The sequence below is a fragment of the Vidua chalybeata genome, chromosome 3 (assembly GCF_026979565.1).
Source record: "Vidua chalybeata isolate OUT-0048 chromosome 3, bVidCha1 merged haplotype, whole genome shotgun sequence".
In the NCBI taxonomy this organism is placed as follows: Eukaryota; Metazoa; Chordata; class Aves; order Passeriformes; family Viduidae; genus Vidua; species Vidua chalybeata.
Window position 1 is genome coordinate 62,472,830 of NC_071532.1, and position 14,901 is coordinate 62,487,730.

The following is a 14,901-nucleotide window of genomic DNA, read 5'->3' on the forward strand; positions in this document are numbered from 1 at the left end:
TAAGACCAAACTAACTTTCTGCTAAGGACTTAAGTACCTAAGACACTGCATAGACTATGACAACAGTAGGTTTCACTGAAATATTTGTGGTAAAAGATAAACAACACTACAGAAAGCACCATTTTTATTCAGCTACTGAGTGCAAATAAAATGGTATTCAGTAATTAACATGTGGTGCATCCCACACAACAGCATATCCACTTGAAATGCCATTTATTTCAACTTTTCCAATCTGTGTCATTCCCAATAGAATTTTTCTTTTCCTGAACCATTCTTGGACATGAATGCTTTATCTGAATTAGGAAATAACAGGTGCACACAAACACTCATACATGTGTGCACATACCTATATAAATTATGACAGGAAATCAACTGTTCTTTCCTGTCAGGTAGCAGAGGGTCACACTTTGTGACTGTCTATTCTGGTACTAAAGATTAAAATACACCTCAGCAAATTTGCCAGCCTAGATGCTTTTCAGTGCTGTTTTTGCTTTAGGGAATAATGTGGCTTAGGGAAGAGCTAGAGAGGCAGGTTCAGGTTTTCTCTCTCCCACCTACTCTGAATTGCCTAGGAATATGTCACTAGTAATGAAGCAAAATTTGTATGGTTTTATGAGCAACTTATACATAACTTTGCCAGTTTTCATAAAAAAATAAAAGCCATTTGTTTAAAGTATCAGACCAAATAAAGATGGTAAAATGTCAAACTAAATCAAATCTCAATTCCATTCATGGTAGAAAAATACTATATTACCAGCAAAACTTCCCTGAATAAAAATATGCTGTACTGTCTCATATACATGCAAAAATGGTTAAACATAAAAATAATGACAAATCCCATGGCAAATGTCTGATCTGTTTACAGATGGCAATATCCTTTCATGTGTCACACTAACTACTTGAAAGTACAAAAAAAAGTAAAGAATAAGACATTGAGATCAAGGAACGATAACTTTTAGCAAACAAGGAAGACCTAGGTCTGAAATTTCCTGCAGTTTATGGCTGGTGTAATAAAAGTTTTCAGTTCATTCCATTCAAATATCAGGACATGAATCACCTGGTATCTCATATCATGTCAGATTTCCCAGAAATGCTTGATGTCAAATTCTATGTTATTCATTTTTTTACATTTTCTCATGGAAAAGGATTTTATTTCATATGCTTCTGGAAATAAAACTATTATGAAAGAAGCTCTATAGACCTTGCCTAATGTTTGCAGTTTAGGGACAAAAATGTGAAATAAAGCTAAATAAATGGATTCTTTTATACTTTGCCAAAACACTGACTTGAGTGTTGCTAGGATCATTCTGTTCCCTGATCTCCTGAGAGCTGAGAGATCTTAAAATGAAAGAGAAAAATAATTGCCTCAGAACCACTAAAGACTGAATTACATTTCCTTTAGTTTCCATGAAGCTGTCCTGAGCAACAGTCAAACAGAAACCCCTACAATACCAGTGAAAATTATAATTTCCAGAACGAGTCCTAAAATATCTGCAAGTGCAGAGTCTGAAGAGTGCTCAGGCTACACAAAACCAAAGCTGCAGATGTTGCCATGATTAAGAGCATTGAGGTGGCCAAGCCATTGAGTCCCAAACTTTTGTCCTCTCAGTTTTAGGTATATTTTTCCTCCTTGACGTGTACTAGAATTGCAACCCAGGGTAGGATGCCATCAAGACCAGGCAATAAACACCACCTTGCTCTCTACTTCCATCAATTTTTCACATTGTGGGGAAAATCACAACCATTACTCTTTTCTTTTGACTACATAAACCTGCTCCATCATTTCCACTAAAACTTCATTTCTCATATAAAATGTGTCTTTAAAGAGCCTACAATATTTTTAACATTTGTTATGAAAGCAATACATTAAAATGTTCTTTATATAACTATATTAAGATTATATTGAGCCTATATTAAAGTTCATTATTTCAGTCAATTAATCTTGATGCTTTGAAATGTACATTCTGGCTCAAATATATAGTTTTTGAAGTTGTAATGTAATTCCATAAATGGTTTGGAAAAAAAAAAAAGAAAAATAGCTTTTTGCTTGTAGAACTTGTCTCAAAGCTTTATTTTGGAAACTACATTTTTCTTTAAAATATATAAAAGATGACTCTTCAGAGAGATTTAAAAACTCAGAGAAAAAGGAGTATTTTATTTCAGATAGAATGGAAATGTATTGTTCAATGCAAGCTTTTTTGGGGTGGGAATATGGAGTAATAACATATTTTGTTTAAAACTTAACAATTGTGGGGTTTTTAATATTCAAGATCAATTTGTCCTTTCAAATATTAATTTTCATAGCTTTCCATGAACTATATATCTTTTATTTGCCCACTGTGCAGTCAGTATTAGCATTGATTACAAATTAATGTTTAATGGAAATATTATTCATATTAATGTTGTTTATAAGTATATTTAATTTTATGTTGGCAGTTCTTATTTCCTTTTTCTTATTCAATTGAGTGATAGGTCACATCTGTGAATAAGGTTGCTTTTAGTGAGGATACAACATTCAGAACCACTTTGAACACTGAACTTTATGTCTTGATTCTAGAGTGGAAGCTGTTTAAACATTAATGTTGCTCAGCTCTATACCACAGCTTTAATATAAATATAACCTGTAATAATCCTGGAGAAAATACAGTCATTGGATAGTGGTAAGCAATGAGCTTGTATTTAAAAGTATTCACCATGAGTCCTGTGTGCAGTTTTGAACACCACAATATGAGGATATAAAGTTATTAGGGAGCACCCAGAGGAGGACTGTGAAGATACTTAAGTGTCTCATGGAGAAGTTATATGAGGAGTGGATGAAATTACTTGGTTTGTGCAGCCTTGAGAAGAGGAGACTGTAGGTAGACCTCATTGCTGTCTGCAACTTCCTCTTGAGGGGAAACACTAGCAGACACTGATCTCTTCTTTGTGCTGACCAGTGACAGGACCTGAGGGAATGGCCTGAAGCTGAATCAGGAGAGGTTTAGGCTGGATGTCAGGAAAAGGTTCTTCACCCAGAGGGTGGTTGGGCACTGAAACAGGGTCCCCAGGGAAATGGTCACAGCACCAAGCCTGACAGAGTTCAAGAAGCATGTGGGTGATGCTCTCAGGCACATGGTGTGACTCTTGGCATTATGCTGTGGAGAGACAGGAGCAGGACCCAATGATCCTTGTGAATCATAGACTATCCTGAGTTAGAGCTCAATAATATCCCTTCTAGCTCAGGATATTCTATGATTTGATGATTCTATGATCTATCTTGTGATCAGTCAGCTCAGATACTCTTGAATTTAGGAAATGTTCCTGTGTGGATCCAAACTTGCACAGCACAGCCTTTCCATATGCTGTTTAAAAGCATCTGCAGATGGAAAAAGCTTAACTTTTTTTTTTTTTTTTTTTTGCTACTGTGAATGTCAGCACTGGCTGCTAGATGTTGTTCAGTCTCTATCTGTGACAGGCTGCCCTGCTCCTTCTGTGAGGGGGCGTTAAAGCACATTCTTGCAGCACAGAAAGAGGTATTACAGAAACTACCATTAAAAAGTAGTTGTCCTCAAGCACATATAGTTGGGTTGCAGACCTCCATTTAAACCACCCTGAAGCAAAACTGCAGATGTTTTTACGTACGTTTTTATGGTTTCCTTTTAGAACCTTATTATAAAAGTTGAATCCTTTGCTCTCCCTTATTAACAGCTAATCTGACCCTGTGTATCCAGTGTGAAAACCACTGAAGAGATTGATTAGAAATATAAAGGCTTTATTTTGACATACTGGAAAGCAGGGAAGGACTCACTGAAGTGAGAGTCTATAGAAATGTGTCACATCCAATGGCCAATAGTAACATGAAAGATGATTGTCCAAGGTAATCAAACAAAGCATTACAAGAAGCCAAATGTACACTTTACTTTTTTTTTCTTTTCCAGAACCACATAAAAAAGAAAAAATAATGGAACCTGGTGAATATTCTCTCCTTTTTATCTTACTTTAAAAAAATAATATTTTAAATTAATTATTGTCAGAATTAATATTAAACATTAATATTTGATACTTTTTAAAATTTGTTTTTACAGGCAAAACAACAAAGAAAGAAGCAAAAGTGCATGGTAAGTCCTGTAAAAGATTGTAAGTTTTAGAGTCTCATTTATCTGGTTTGATTATCAGTTGAGACAGGATTATGTAGAGGGATTAATAAATGAAGCCATTAATATAATTTTGCTGGTTTTATTAAAGTTACTTAAGCAATTGAATAGATGTGGAGCAACCATTCGGTCTTCTGGAACTGAGATCTAATTAAATGCTGAGAAGAACAAGAGGGATATATTTCTTTATTTTATCTTTTAAGAACTTTCTCTTTTCAAAGAAAGTTACATTAATTTTTTTTTTTTTTTTATGCCAAGCACCCATGCATTTTATTGTTGCAGCAAGGTGCTCTTGTTCCCATGTGGAACCCACTTCTCCAGCTTATCCAAATTTGGGAGAGCATAAATATTTTTTCCTTTTATAGCCAAGCTTGATGACTCATTCATCAGATGACTCTATTTTCTCAGATACAAATTCAGAGCAAGAAATACCTACAGTAGAAAGTCAATTTGCAGAAAAATGAATCTGTCCTTTTCTATAACATAAAAGCCTATCACAGTGCTTCAAAATGGTGTGAATAATAAAAAAAAAAAGAGAAATGTGGTAGTTCAATTAATTTGCATTAAGTTAATGCAATTGTGAAGAGTAGTAAAGAAATGAAACTGAGAAAACTTATATAAAGGAAGAGTTTTGAAACTGGATCCTCCTCTGTATCAATTCTAGAAGTTTCAATAAACTCAAAACAAAAAAAAAAGTGCTAAAATTTCTAGCTCCTGCAAATCACTGAGATTGTTAAAAAAACATTTATATTGCATACCTTCCACCTATGTTTAATATATGCTCATTCTGGAGCCTATTTTACTCCTTGTCTCATCCTCACACTTGAAAATAGCAGAGCTATTGAAGCTCCATATATAACTTACCCATTGGCCTTGTTTTCCACCCGCTGCTTTTAATCTGCAGGTTAATTAGTCATCTGCCATGAGACTATCTAAACAAGCAACACATGTGTGTGTCAGTTTTTGTCTACATAAAAATGAAATCCTGCTCTTCATAGATAAGTAGCATATTGACAAAGGGAAGAGGTGTTAGGATCAATTTTAATTCCTGTATTCTTTTATGCAATTTGTTTCTGTGAATGTTTTATTTTACAGCAGCTGTGAAAACTCCAAAGTCAAAAGGTGAATAATTTGATTGGTTTTGAAAATTGAAATGGAAGAATGCTGCTGTTAGCTTTACTGTAATGAAAAAAAAGCTGCTTGTGAAAAAAACTTTTAACAGTATGATTTATTTGAAACAGACAGCTTTTTAAATTATAATGTTGTCTTCCTTGCAGCATCTCAAAGCAGGCATCTTTTCCTCAAATTTTTCATGGACTAACGGTAATTCTCCAACAATCTGAAATTCAGTTTCTAACCCTAACTCAAGCCATAAGGCTTTTGTGACAGGCAGAAAGGAGAAGTAACCAATCTTTTACAGAGGCATGACACAAAGCAATATTTCTCTTTTTGCCATTCTAACTGCAGGACAAACGCAGTGACTGAACAGTTGTTTTCTTTAGGGAGTTTTGCAGGGAGGTTTGGTGTAACAGGTTTTGCCTGCCTTTCATACGTGAACTGTTGATGGCAGAAGGTAGGAGGTGTGAGAACATCAATGCTTGCTCCAAAGGTTCCTCCTTTCCACAAGGCACAGGGAACTGGGGCTGGTGATAAACATCAAGGATGTAAATTCAAGCTGAGCAAATATAGCAAATATTTAATTGTTTCACATCAGTGTCTGGTTTTTACAGACATACAGTGTAAGTTACTAGCTCCAAATTGCCCTCAAAAATATTACAGATTTCAGCTGTAACTTAAACAAAAATGGAAAATTGAATGTCAGGTTACAAACTACCCTTCATTTGTAGTCCATGTTTATTCATGTCAATGACCACCATACTTTTATAAGCATTCCCTTTCAGACAAATAGGAAGAAAAAAAAAGTCTTAGGTAGTTCAGTTAATTAAGGATAAGTAGAAACAATGGGTTTCCATTATATAATATAGGAATAATTCTGTTATTTCTGTTGTCAAAAGAACAGTCTCACAACTGAAGGTGCTGGCCTCATCCATCTTAGTTTTACTATAGGATCAATGTAATATTGAACCTGAAATTGTTCCCCAGTGTATAAGTAATGACAACTTTGCTTTATTCCTCATTAAATAAAAATGAGCTGATTTTAACTCTGGGGAAATTGTTGATTTCTTAAAAATTTCTTGTTAGCATGTCATCTAAATTTAACTTTACGTTGCTAATTTTGAAACTCAAACATAGCCTGTACCCCAGGGGGAAAATCATATTTAAATGAAAAATGTTACAGCTGTTCTTTTTGCCACTTAGCAAGGATCACAAAGGAATGCTGTTATTTTCTTCTATATTCTTTTGTGATGCAGACAAATTCTTGTCTGCAGTAGTGTTTAATAGTAGTCATTAAGTAGTGTTTAACCTTTCTTTAAGTCTCAAGAAAATAATATCTTTTCAATCCATATTTCTTTGTTCTACATTGTTGCTATTTATTTTTTTGTTTCTCATTTTTCTCCTGTTAGTCCTTAGAGACTTAGCAGCTCTCTGGACAGAATGTGATTTTCAGTATTCAGTAGGTGTTGGCAAATGTAAAATTTTTTTAGCATATTCATGGAAGGCAAACAATTCTGTTCTGAAAAAAAACAAGGCTTTTGATGAAATTATCTTCTTTGGTAATTAAACAAAATCAATCTGCTGGCATAGAAGGAGGTGTGGGACATTCCCACTACCCTGTACTTCTTATGAACTATCAAATGCACATGGAGCTTTTTTGCATCTTCTCACAAGCCACTAGAGAATGAATTTTTTAAAATTTCTCCATATAACAGAACAGTTCCTAAACCATAACATACACTTCTTAGGTTAATGATTTCTTCATTTTTGTGATGTCACAATAAGGAGCCTCTGACCTCAGGGTTCAGTGAGTGAAATGTTTTTTGTTTCCAGTGGGAATGATTTCTTTCAGTCTTCCATCACACTGGGCAAATATCTCAAAATAGCCATAAAATCAGTGACATTTTAGAATGCATATTTTTGATGTTGATGCTAGTTATGCAACCTGTCTCTTTTGGGATAAAAATATTCCGACAAATTTGATTGTAGCCTACAACTATTGAGACTGCACAAATATTTGTCTGATGAATTGCTCTCCTGGCCACTTTCAGCATAAAATAATATCTGCTGAATTGTCTCTCATTTGTTTCCTAAGAGTTTATGATGGAATCAGAGAAACAATTATAAAGTAAATTGCCCATTTGATTTACATTATGCCAACTTGTCAATAATTTTGCTGAGAGATGACAAAATAGATGTGGGAGTATTTCTCCATTTGTTTAATCTATTTTTTGAAACTATATTTTATTGAAAATATAAATCCCTGATGAATTCCTGATTTTACCTTCATTTTTTTTTTTGTATTGTTTCATGCAGCAGTTTTTGTGGGTTTGGTTTGGGATGGAGGGTTGTATTTCTTTATTTTTTTAATGCCTGCCATTCTACAGAGGAGAAAACTTTAATGTATTACAGCATTCATATTACCTAAGTCATATGGCTAAAAGATCAGCTTTTCAAATAGGGAATACTTGGAACAGGATCATTTTTCACAAAAAGATCATCTTTCAGGCTGCCATTCAGAAGTGGCAAGAACTTTGAAAATGCCCAGTGGAAGAGATGACATCTTGACCTACTCAGAAATCTTGTCTCTATTCTGATAGAAACAGAGACAACCAAACCTTCTGAATCTTATTCCAAACACTGACTCTACATGGATGGGTAAAAAGTGACAAACTTTTCAAAGTGACAACTATTACCTTGATGATAAAAGACCTCTCAACATCACCAAAGTAGCTCATGCCTCTCTTCTGAAAAAGCAAAGGGAATAATAGAATGTCCTGTTTGTCCTCCCAGATACTTCTCTGCCATGTCTGGATGATATTACTTGGCAGTTCCCAAAAGTTACTGGAGCTCTGCTCTGTCTCAGCAAGTTCTTCTCTACAAGCACTCACTCGTGGAAGTGGTGTTGTATTATTGAATGCAATGAAAGCCAGAATACTGTTAATATATCTATAACTGGTTGTTATAGCAGCCTCGATGTTTCTCAAGGAATGGATGGTACCTCCATGATAACCACACTCTCAGTCTACCACCAGCACATACATTTGATGACTAAACACCTCATTTTCTCAGAAAGCTGCACTGCTCTTCTAGCCTGCAGTTCAGTATCAAAAAAAAAAAAAAAAAAAAAAAAAAAAAAAACAAAACCAAAAAAAAAGACTTTTACTCCATTAGTATTCTGGCTTTCAGAAATTTTACAAACCAAAATTCCTTTCATTTCAGCTAAAAAGGATAAAAATGCTTTGAAGACAATAATAGTTCTCAATAACTCATTTAACTCTTGTCATAGCTGCTTTTGCAGTTCTAATGTGAAAAATATATTTTGAAATGAGTATGGGACAGGTTTCTGGTGTCCCTTTTCATATATTTCTTTCCATATTCAAATAGGCTTATTCTTCAAGATATTGACCACTTCAGTAAGCATTTTAGAAGCACTGTGATATTGATTTGCTCAGTGGCAGGGCTCAGTGCTCAGATTCATCTTGGCTTATCAGAATCTAATCCATGGTTAGTATAAGTAGTACTGCTGATCTGGGCCCAGGTAATATGGATGACAATAGCAGAGGTCTACAATAAATATTAAGGGTCTTTGGTTCCTTTTGGCTTTCTCTGTGTCCATGAACACCAATAAAAAATTAGGTACTTATCAAAAAAAGGGAGTATTCCATTTCTATCCTTGAGGATTGAGTCAGGTATATTTTCAACCTAGATTTTATTTTCAGGAAAATTGAAGATTATCTTCAATAAAATAAGTTCCCCGAGGTAACTGAGATGCAGAAGTGCAATATTTCACTATTTACATGGAGCTTGCTCACAAACACGTGCTCACACACAAGGGAGTAATTGATGCCTGTGAGTGGGTTCATCCCACTCAACATGAAGCAGTTCATCTATTGATACCTGACTTTTCACTGAATCTCAAATTCAGGGAATCTGGAAGCAGATTCCTTTGGCCACCAGCCCACTAGCAGACCTTGCAGACAGGCCATAGCTTATTAACTGAGCTGATCTGCTTGAGCCATCATGCCCAGCAGTTCCAGAATGCTCTTGAAAGCATGTCCTGGTGGCACCCCTGGGGCCAGACTTGCAGTCCAGGAAGCAGGCAAGCAGTGAGCACACATGGAGGCACTTCATAGGTCCTTTGAATTCCCTGACATTCTCAGGATAAATCATGATAACAGAACATGACCCTCAGAATTTACTTTCTCTCTAAAAGCCAGACTCTTAATTTTCAACTGTGATTTGTTCTAATAAAATGACAGGGTGAAATAACAAACTGAGAGGTTGCTATATGTACTAATAACCCTGAAGCAGCAGATATTTTCTATACTCATCAGATAGAAATTAATTTTCACTGTCCACTTTACATCCTGCCACTTATGCTAATTGTTTGTTCTTTACATTATTTTCAAATAATGAGAGTGAAGCTTATTTTCTTAATGCCACATTTTTTGTCTCAAACACTGTAACACAATAGCCTTTTAAATTAAAGCAAGGATTTTATTTAGCATAATAATTACAAATTATGGCCACAAAAACTTGATTTCACAGAAGTCTTGGAAGTGCCACTTACAGCTAAACATGTATATTTATAGATTTACAATATTTAACCCCAAATAATTCAATGAAATAAGAAATATATATGTTGTCCTAAAGAGATAATCTTGTACATCACCAAACCTGCAGGGTAAATTGTCAGAAACTATAAAAGATACCCATATTAATGTGAGCAAAATCTAATGGTACCCCTTCTTGCACCACCTCTTCTTAGATAGTTTCATCCTTAATATCCCTTGTCTCCCAAGATGTGTAAATGAATTTACAAACTGTGTTTGCCAAGCTTGTGAATAAGCAATTGGATATGTCCATGCATCCTGGCTTGGGCTGCTACAGCTGCTTCCCCTGGTGTCAGTAAAGGTTAAGCAGCCCTGCTTCACAAGTGGTCTGATCCACACTTCTTGCTTGCCCACAGACAGAAGGATCAAGTTATATGCCATAACATACAGTGCATTTGTGGCCTGCTACCTTCACTGAGACTAACTATGTGCTTAAAGCTGAGAATATGGGGCAATGTTTTGCTGTGTCAGGGGTGCAGAGTGGAAGTTTCTGCTGGTGCAAACAGAAAACCATGCTTGCTTGGGGAACTCTCAAATGGCTGGGCAAGGTAAAGATCTGCTTGCTTTGCTCTCTTCTCCATTACAGAAGATGTGTTGCAGTTTATCCCCTGTTTCACTTGACATCACAGAATAATGTAATGGTTTGGGTTGGAAGGGACCTTAAAGATCATCTACTTCCAAGCCCCCTGCACTGGGCAGCCCCATCTTCTGTTTGATCAGACCTACTATTTATTTTCTGAAAGAAAATAAAAAAAGAAATTGCTTTTCTTTCAGACAGATAAAAATTATCTATTATGTATTCATATCTTGGGGGGAATCACATGATTGGAAATCTTTGAAAACTTCTGACTGAAAATAACATGTAAGCATTTAAGAAGAGCTTTGTTTGACATAGCAACACCTCTGACTAAAAATCTTACTTAAACCATATCTTTTATTTGCAGCAGGACTTGAAAAAAAAGAAGGAAAAGCAACAAAGGCAGCAGTGCAAGGTAAAAAGAAAAAAACATGTTGGTGTTATCTCTCTTAAAACACAATGGCACAGAAACAATAACCTCAGATTCAGAGAGCTGGATGACAGCAACCTTTAAATCTGTTGGTTCACAGTATTTTTTCAGAGTTCTACTGTGTTTGTCAGAGCAACGGGGAATTTCCATTATAAAACTGGCTTTGTCCCACTTCCACAAAACTACCACCCCAACAAAAAGCTTCAGGTAGATGGCTGCCCACTTCAGATGAAAGGTTCTGTGCTGGGACTTAGTGTTCTACTGATCTTGCAAGAGGCTTCCTGCCCCTGTAGCCTGGACAGGGATCAGCCTTTGCTACTCCAAGAGAGTAACTTCCAATGAAGTAAAGGGGCAGAGGCTCTCCCAAGGCAGCTCAGCCACCCTTCTTGTCCCAGATGAAACCTCAGCCCCATAAAGAGTCACAAAGGTCCACTGCAGAGAATCGCAAAAACTTTTGAGACCAGACCTTGTAGAAATTTTTCACAAAAATCTTAGGATTGGTATGGATAAGGCATGAGTGGGAATGTCTGAGTGGGAACACCAGAAGAAAGGCTGCAAGAACCAGGTGTGAATGGTACATCGTTCAGAGGGACACAAAGCCTATATCCAGTGTCCCAAGCCAACAACAGCAGGAATACCAAGGAATGGTCTACACTAAGGCCAAAACAAAACTCAAGCCACTGAGTGAACACAAAAAGAGGATTGATGCTTTAAACCATCTAAAGATGTGTCTTTTCCTATTATATACATTTATATTATTTATTATTATTGTTTTTATTATTGTTACCTTCAGCATTATATCCTGCATACTTGCTTCTTGTACACTTGTTAAACTCAATCCATTCTTTTTTAGGTTAGCAGGGTAAGAAGCAAAGTAATAAAAAGGGTGTCTAAATGCCCAAAGCTTATCATCTCAGGCTTCCTCTATGTGATTGAGGTGATTTTTGTACTTAATCTCAAACTCGCAGCTAGAGTCCTGATGATGACCTTGCCAGTAGCACTTAGTATAAGGTGTAAGACATATTTACTGGTGTAGCTTTGGTCAGTCGAGCTATTATCCCTTCCTTTTCTCCAGTCTCTCAGCTTCAGCTTTGCTCCGATTACTGAAGCCAGCACAGACACCCTGCAGCAGCTGTCAGCTGCTTGGTAGTTGTCATGGAAAATGTTATAATTAGGTGGGCCTTGGCCTAGATTTCAGGCATTGTTAGGCTGGGTATCTTCACATTATTTTCCATTGCCACACAAGTGCTCCTCTAGACATCTACACTGCTTCCTCTCTTTTTTTCTGCCTCATGCAGCAATGAGGTGTGTGGTTGCTGTAAGATTTATCCTTTCTCCAATGTACCACCATTAGCTGGGATTTTATCTGCCAAACATTTTAACTGTGTCATAAAGAGCGCAGACTGAGCAGTACAAACTATAGTTTCACATGGCTGGCATGGAGCAGCGTTTTCTAAACCACAGGTTGTGATACCCAAGGAACTCAAAAGGGCGGCAAACTGTTTCCCATGACAGCAGGCAGCAGCAGCAGCAGCACTGTCTCCCCATGCCAGCACTATCTAGTCTCTCCAAGTCAAAGGAATAAGAGCAACATGTAATGTCTGTCACAACTATTTCTGCAGCTACTTCCCAGTGCTGGCAGCAGCTCAGTTCCTCTGATGCACAGAAGTGAGCACAAACACTTTCACACAGCAATTCCCTCTGCTTCTCATTTCTGCACCCTATATGTTTGGAGCTGCTGCCAACACATTGATCAGTCAAAGACAAACAAGCCAAAAAAAACCTTTCTGGATGCTTTCTGAATATTACCATGTGCTTATATTATTCACAGAATTTGCATCAGAACACATTTCAGAAAGTAGAGGGATTTAGTCCTGGTCAAAACTGGGACTTGCAATCTACAAAAAACAGTATAAGAAGATTTGCAGGAAAATCTGGAGTGTTATAGGCTGGATGTACTTAGCAATCACTACATAACTTCATTGTTTTTGATAAAGGTTTTAGTGATTATTGCAGCTTTGACCTCAAACCCCCACATCTGGAAATGGGCTGAAAGATTGTAGCAACAACTCAGTTCAATGGTCTTTTATTAGTTATAAAGCCAAACTACAGATAATATTTGTTACTGTTAGAAGATGAGCAAGAAGGCACTTATCTCTATTTGTTTGAAAAATGTCATGAGCAAATATCAGATAGTTTCCAGCAAGTTAATGCCTGTTACTGAGACTTAATATTTAAAAGAGATGATAAACTTTTTTTTTTGCTGGTGGTATCCAATAGGACTAAGAAAGGAGAATTGCCATCAGTTAAAGAAGATCATATCAGACATGGGGGTTTCATGTTCTTTGTGCATGTATGAAAGGCAAAAGGTGGGAACCATGAACTTTATTCACATACTCTGTCAAGAAACAGTGGAGGTTCAAGATACATTTAAGCACTTAGGGTTAACATGCATTTAAATACATTTTCAGTAGTTGATTATATTTTTTAAAATTTCCCATATGAACATGTATTCTAACATTTCCTTTTACTTTTCTCTTTTCATTTTTGTTTCCTTTCCCTTCTCTTTCTCCAGATAAACCAAAGATGAAACAAGGAAGTAAGCTATAGTTTTACTTATTAAAGTAACATCTTCCACAAGAGTTTGAGTAACTGTGCTCTTAATAAAGGAGGTGTACAACAGCTTTAATTTCTTACTGGTGGGCTTCTGAAAGTAAAGGCTTTATGACATGCTTTAAATTACTTATTTTGGCTGAAGCTCTGTCTTCAGCTTCATTTGTTTGTAGACACTATTGCACTGAACATGAACCTCATGGGAATTTTTCATTACGCACGAGCATAGAAGAAAATGTTTTTCAGTCTTCCCACTGAATTTTATTTCTCTTTGCAGAGTCTTCTGTGATTAACTTAATATTTAAAAAATTGATTTTTTGTTATTAGAACTATGAATATGTCTGAATATGTCCACCAAATATGCCTACAGATGTCTGCAGTAAATTTGTGTATTTTCTCATTTTGAAAATAAGGGCCTGAATAATAAATTGGTGAGTATAAAACATGAAGATCAAAGCAGGAAAGCCAGAGCAGTTTCTGAAGCAGATGTCTGAGATGTAATGAGGAATAGAAGAGACAGCTTTATTTCAATAAAATTGCATTTTTGACCTTGTTCAACAGATTTCTTTCCCAAGTCTTCTCCTTTAAATTTATACTGTATGGAAGTATCTAGTATTGCCTTTTTAGAAACACAGTGTAGAAGGAGAAAAATAATGAAAAATTTATCTCTTGATATCAGTCCCAACAGAAGAGGTCTTTCAATGTCAACAGCAAATTAGGTTTTTCCACTTGACGGCTATTTCTACCATAAATAAAAAGTTATTATTTATGGATTCCCTCAAATCAGATTCCCCAGCACCTCAGTTTGTCTTAGTCAGAGACAAATACTAAGACATGAACAAGGAGCTTTATTGATATCATGATAAATTGCTATTGGACACAGTCTCTGCTTTTATAATTAAAGACACAATTTGTGAACTGTGGGTCATTAAGGCAGCAAACAATTACCACTAAAACTACCTACTGTAGCTTATGCAATTTTCATATCTATCTACTAAACACCACCTCCATCTCCTAAACACAAACTCCTCCTCATCAGGAGTCTTGATTTCTTCCTGGCACTGAATTGCTGCTGAGTGTTTCAATAGAAGGAATTTTTGCTTCATATGTGATGGAGAACTTAGTACTTTTAAGTTTTTTCCAGAAAACACCTATTAGCATTTCTCAGATGACATGTATAATACAATTTAAGCAGCAGTTAGGTGATTAAATTACTTAAATTACTTACAGGAAGTCAAAATCCAAGTCTCTGATCTTTTTGAATTTACTGTTTTGGGACAGTCTTGCCTGCCTTTTTAATTTTGTGGTCGAAAGCTTTGGAGATCTTTCATCAGTCCAGAATAATGATCTCACATTTTGTCTGAAAATGTTCTGTTTTCTATCTGATGCAAATTATTTCTTATGCTTTTTTCAGGG

At 35.9% G+C, this 14,901-nt stretch overlaps 1 protein-coding gene across 1 annotated transcript in view; it reads left to right on the forward strand.

The window, feature by feature from the left end:
• The window catches only part of TRDN (triadin), a 268,183-nt gene that overhangs the window by 189,385 nt on the left and 63,897 nt on the right, over positions 1-14,901 (forward strand). Inside the window, 4 exon segments of the mRNA XM_053937519.1 lie at positions 3,918-3,950; positions 5,229-5,255; positions 10,810-10,857; positions 13,448-13,471. Of these exon segments, the coding sequence (XP_053793494.1) occupies positions 3,918-3,950; positions 5,229-5,255; positions 10,810-10,857; positions 13,448-13,471 (132 nt within the window).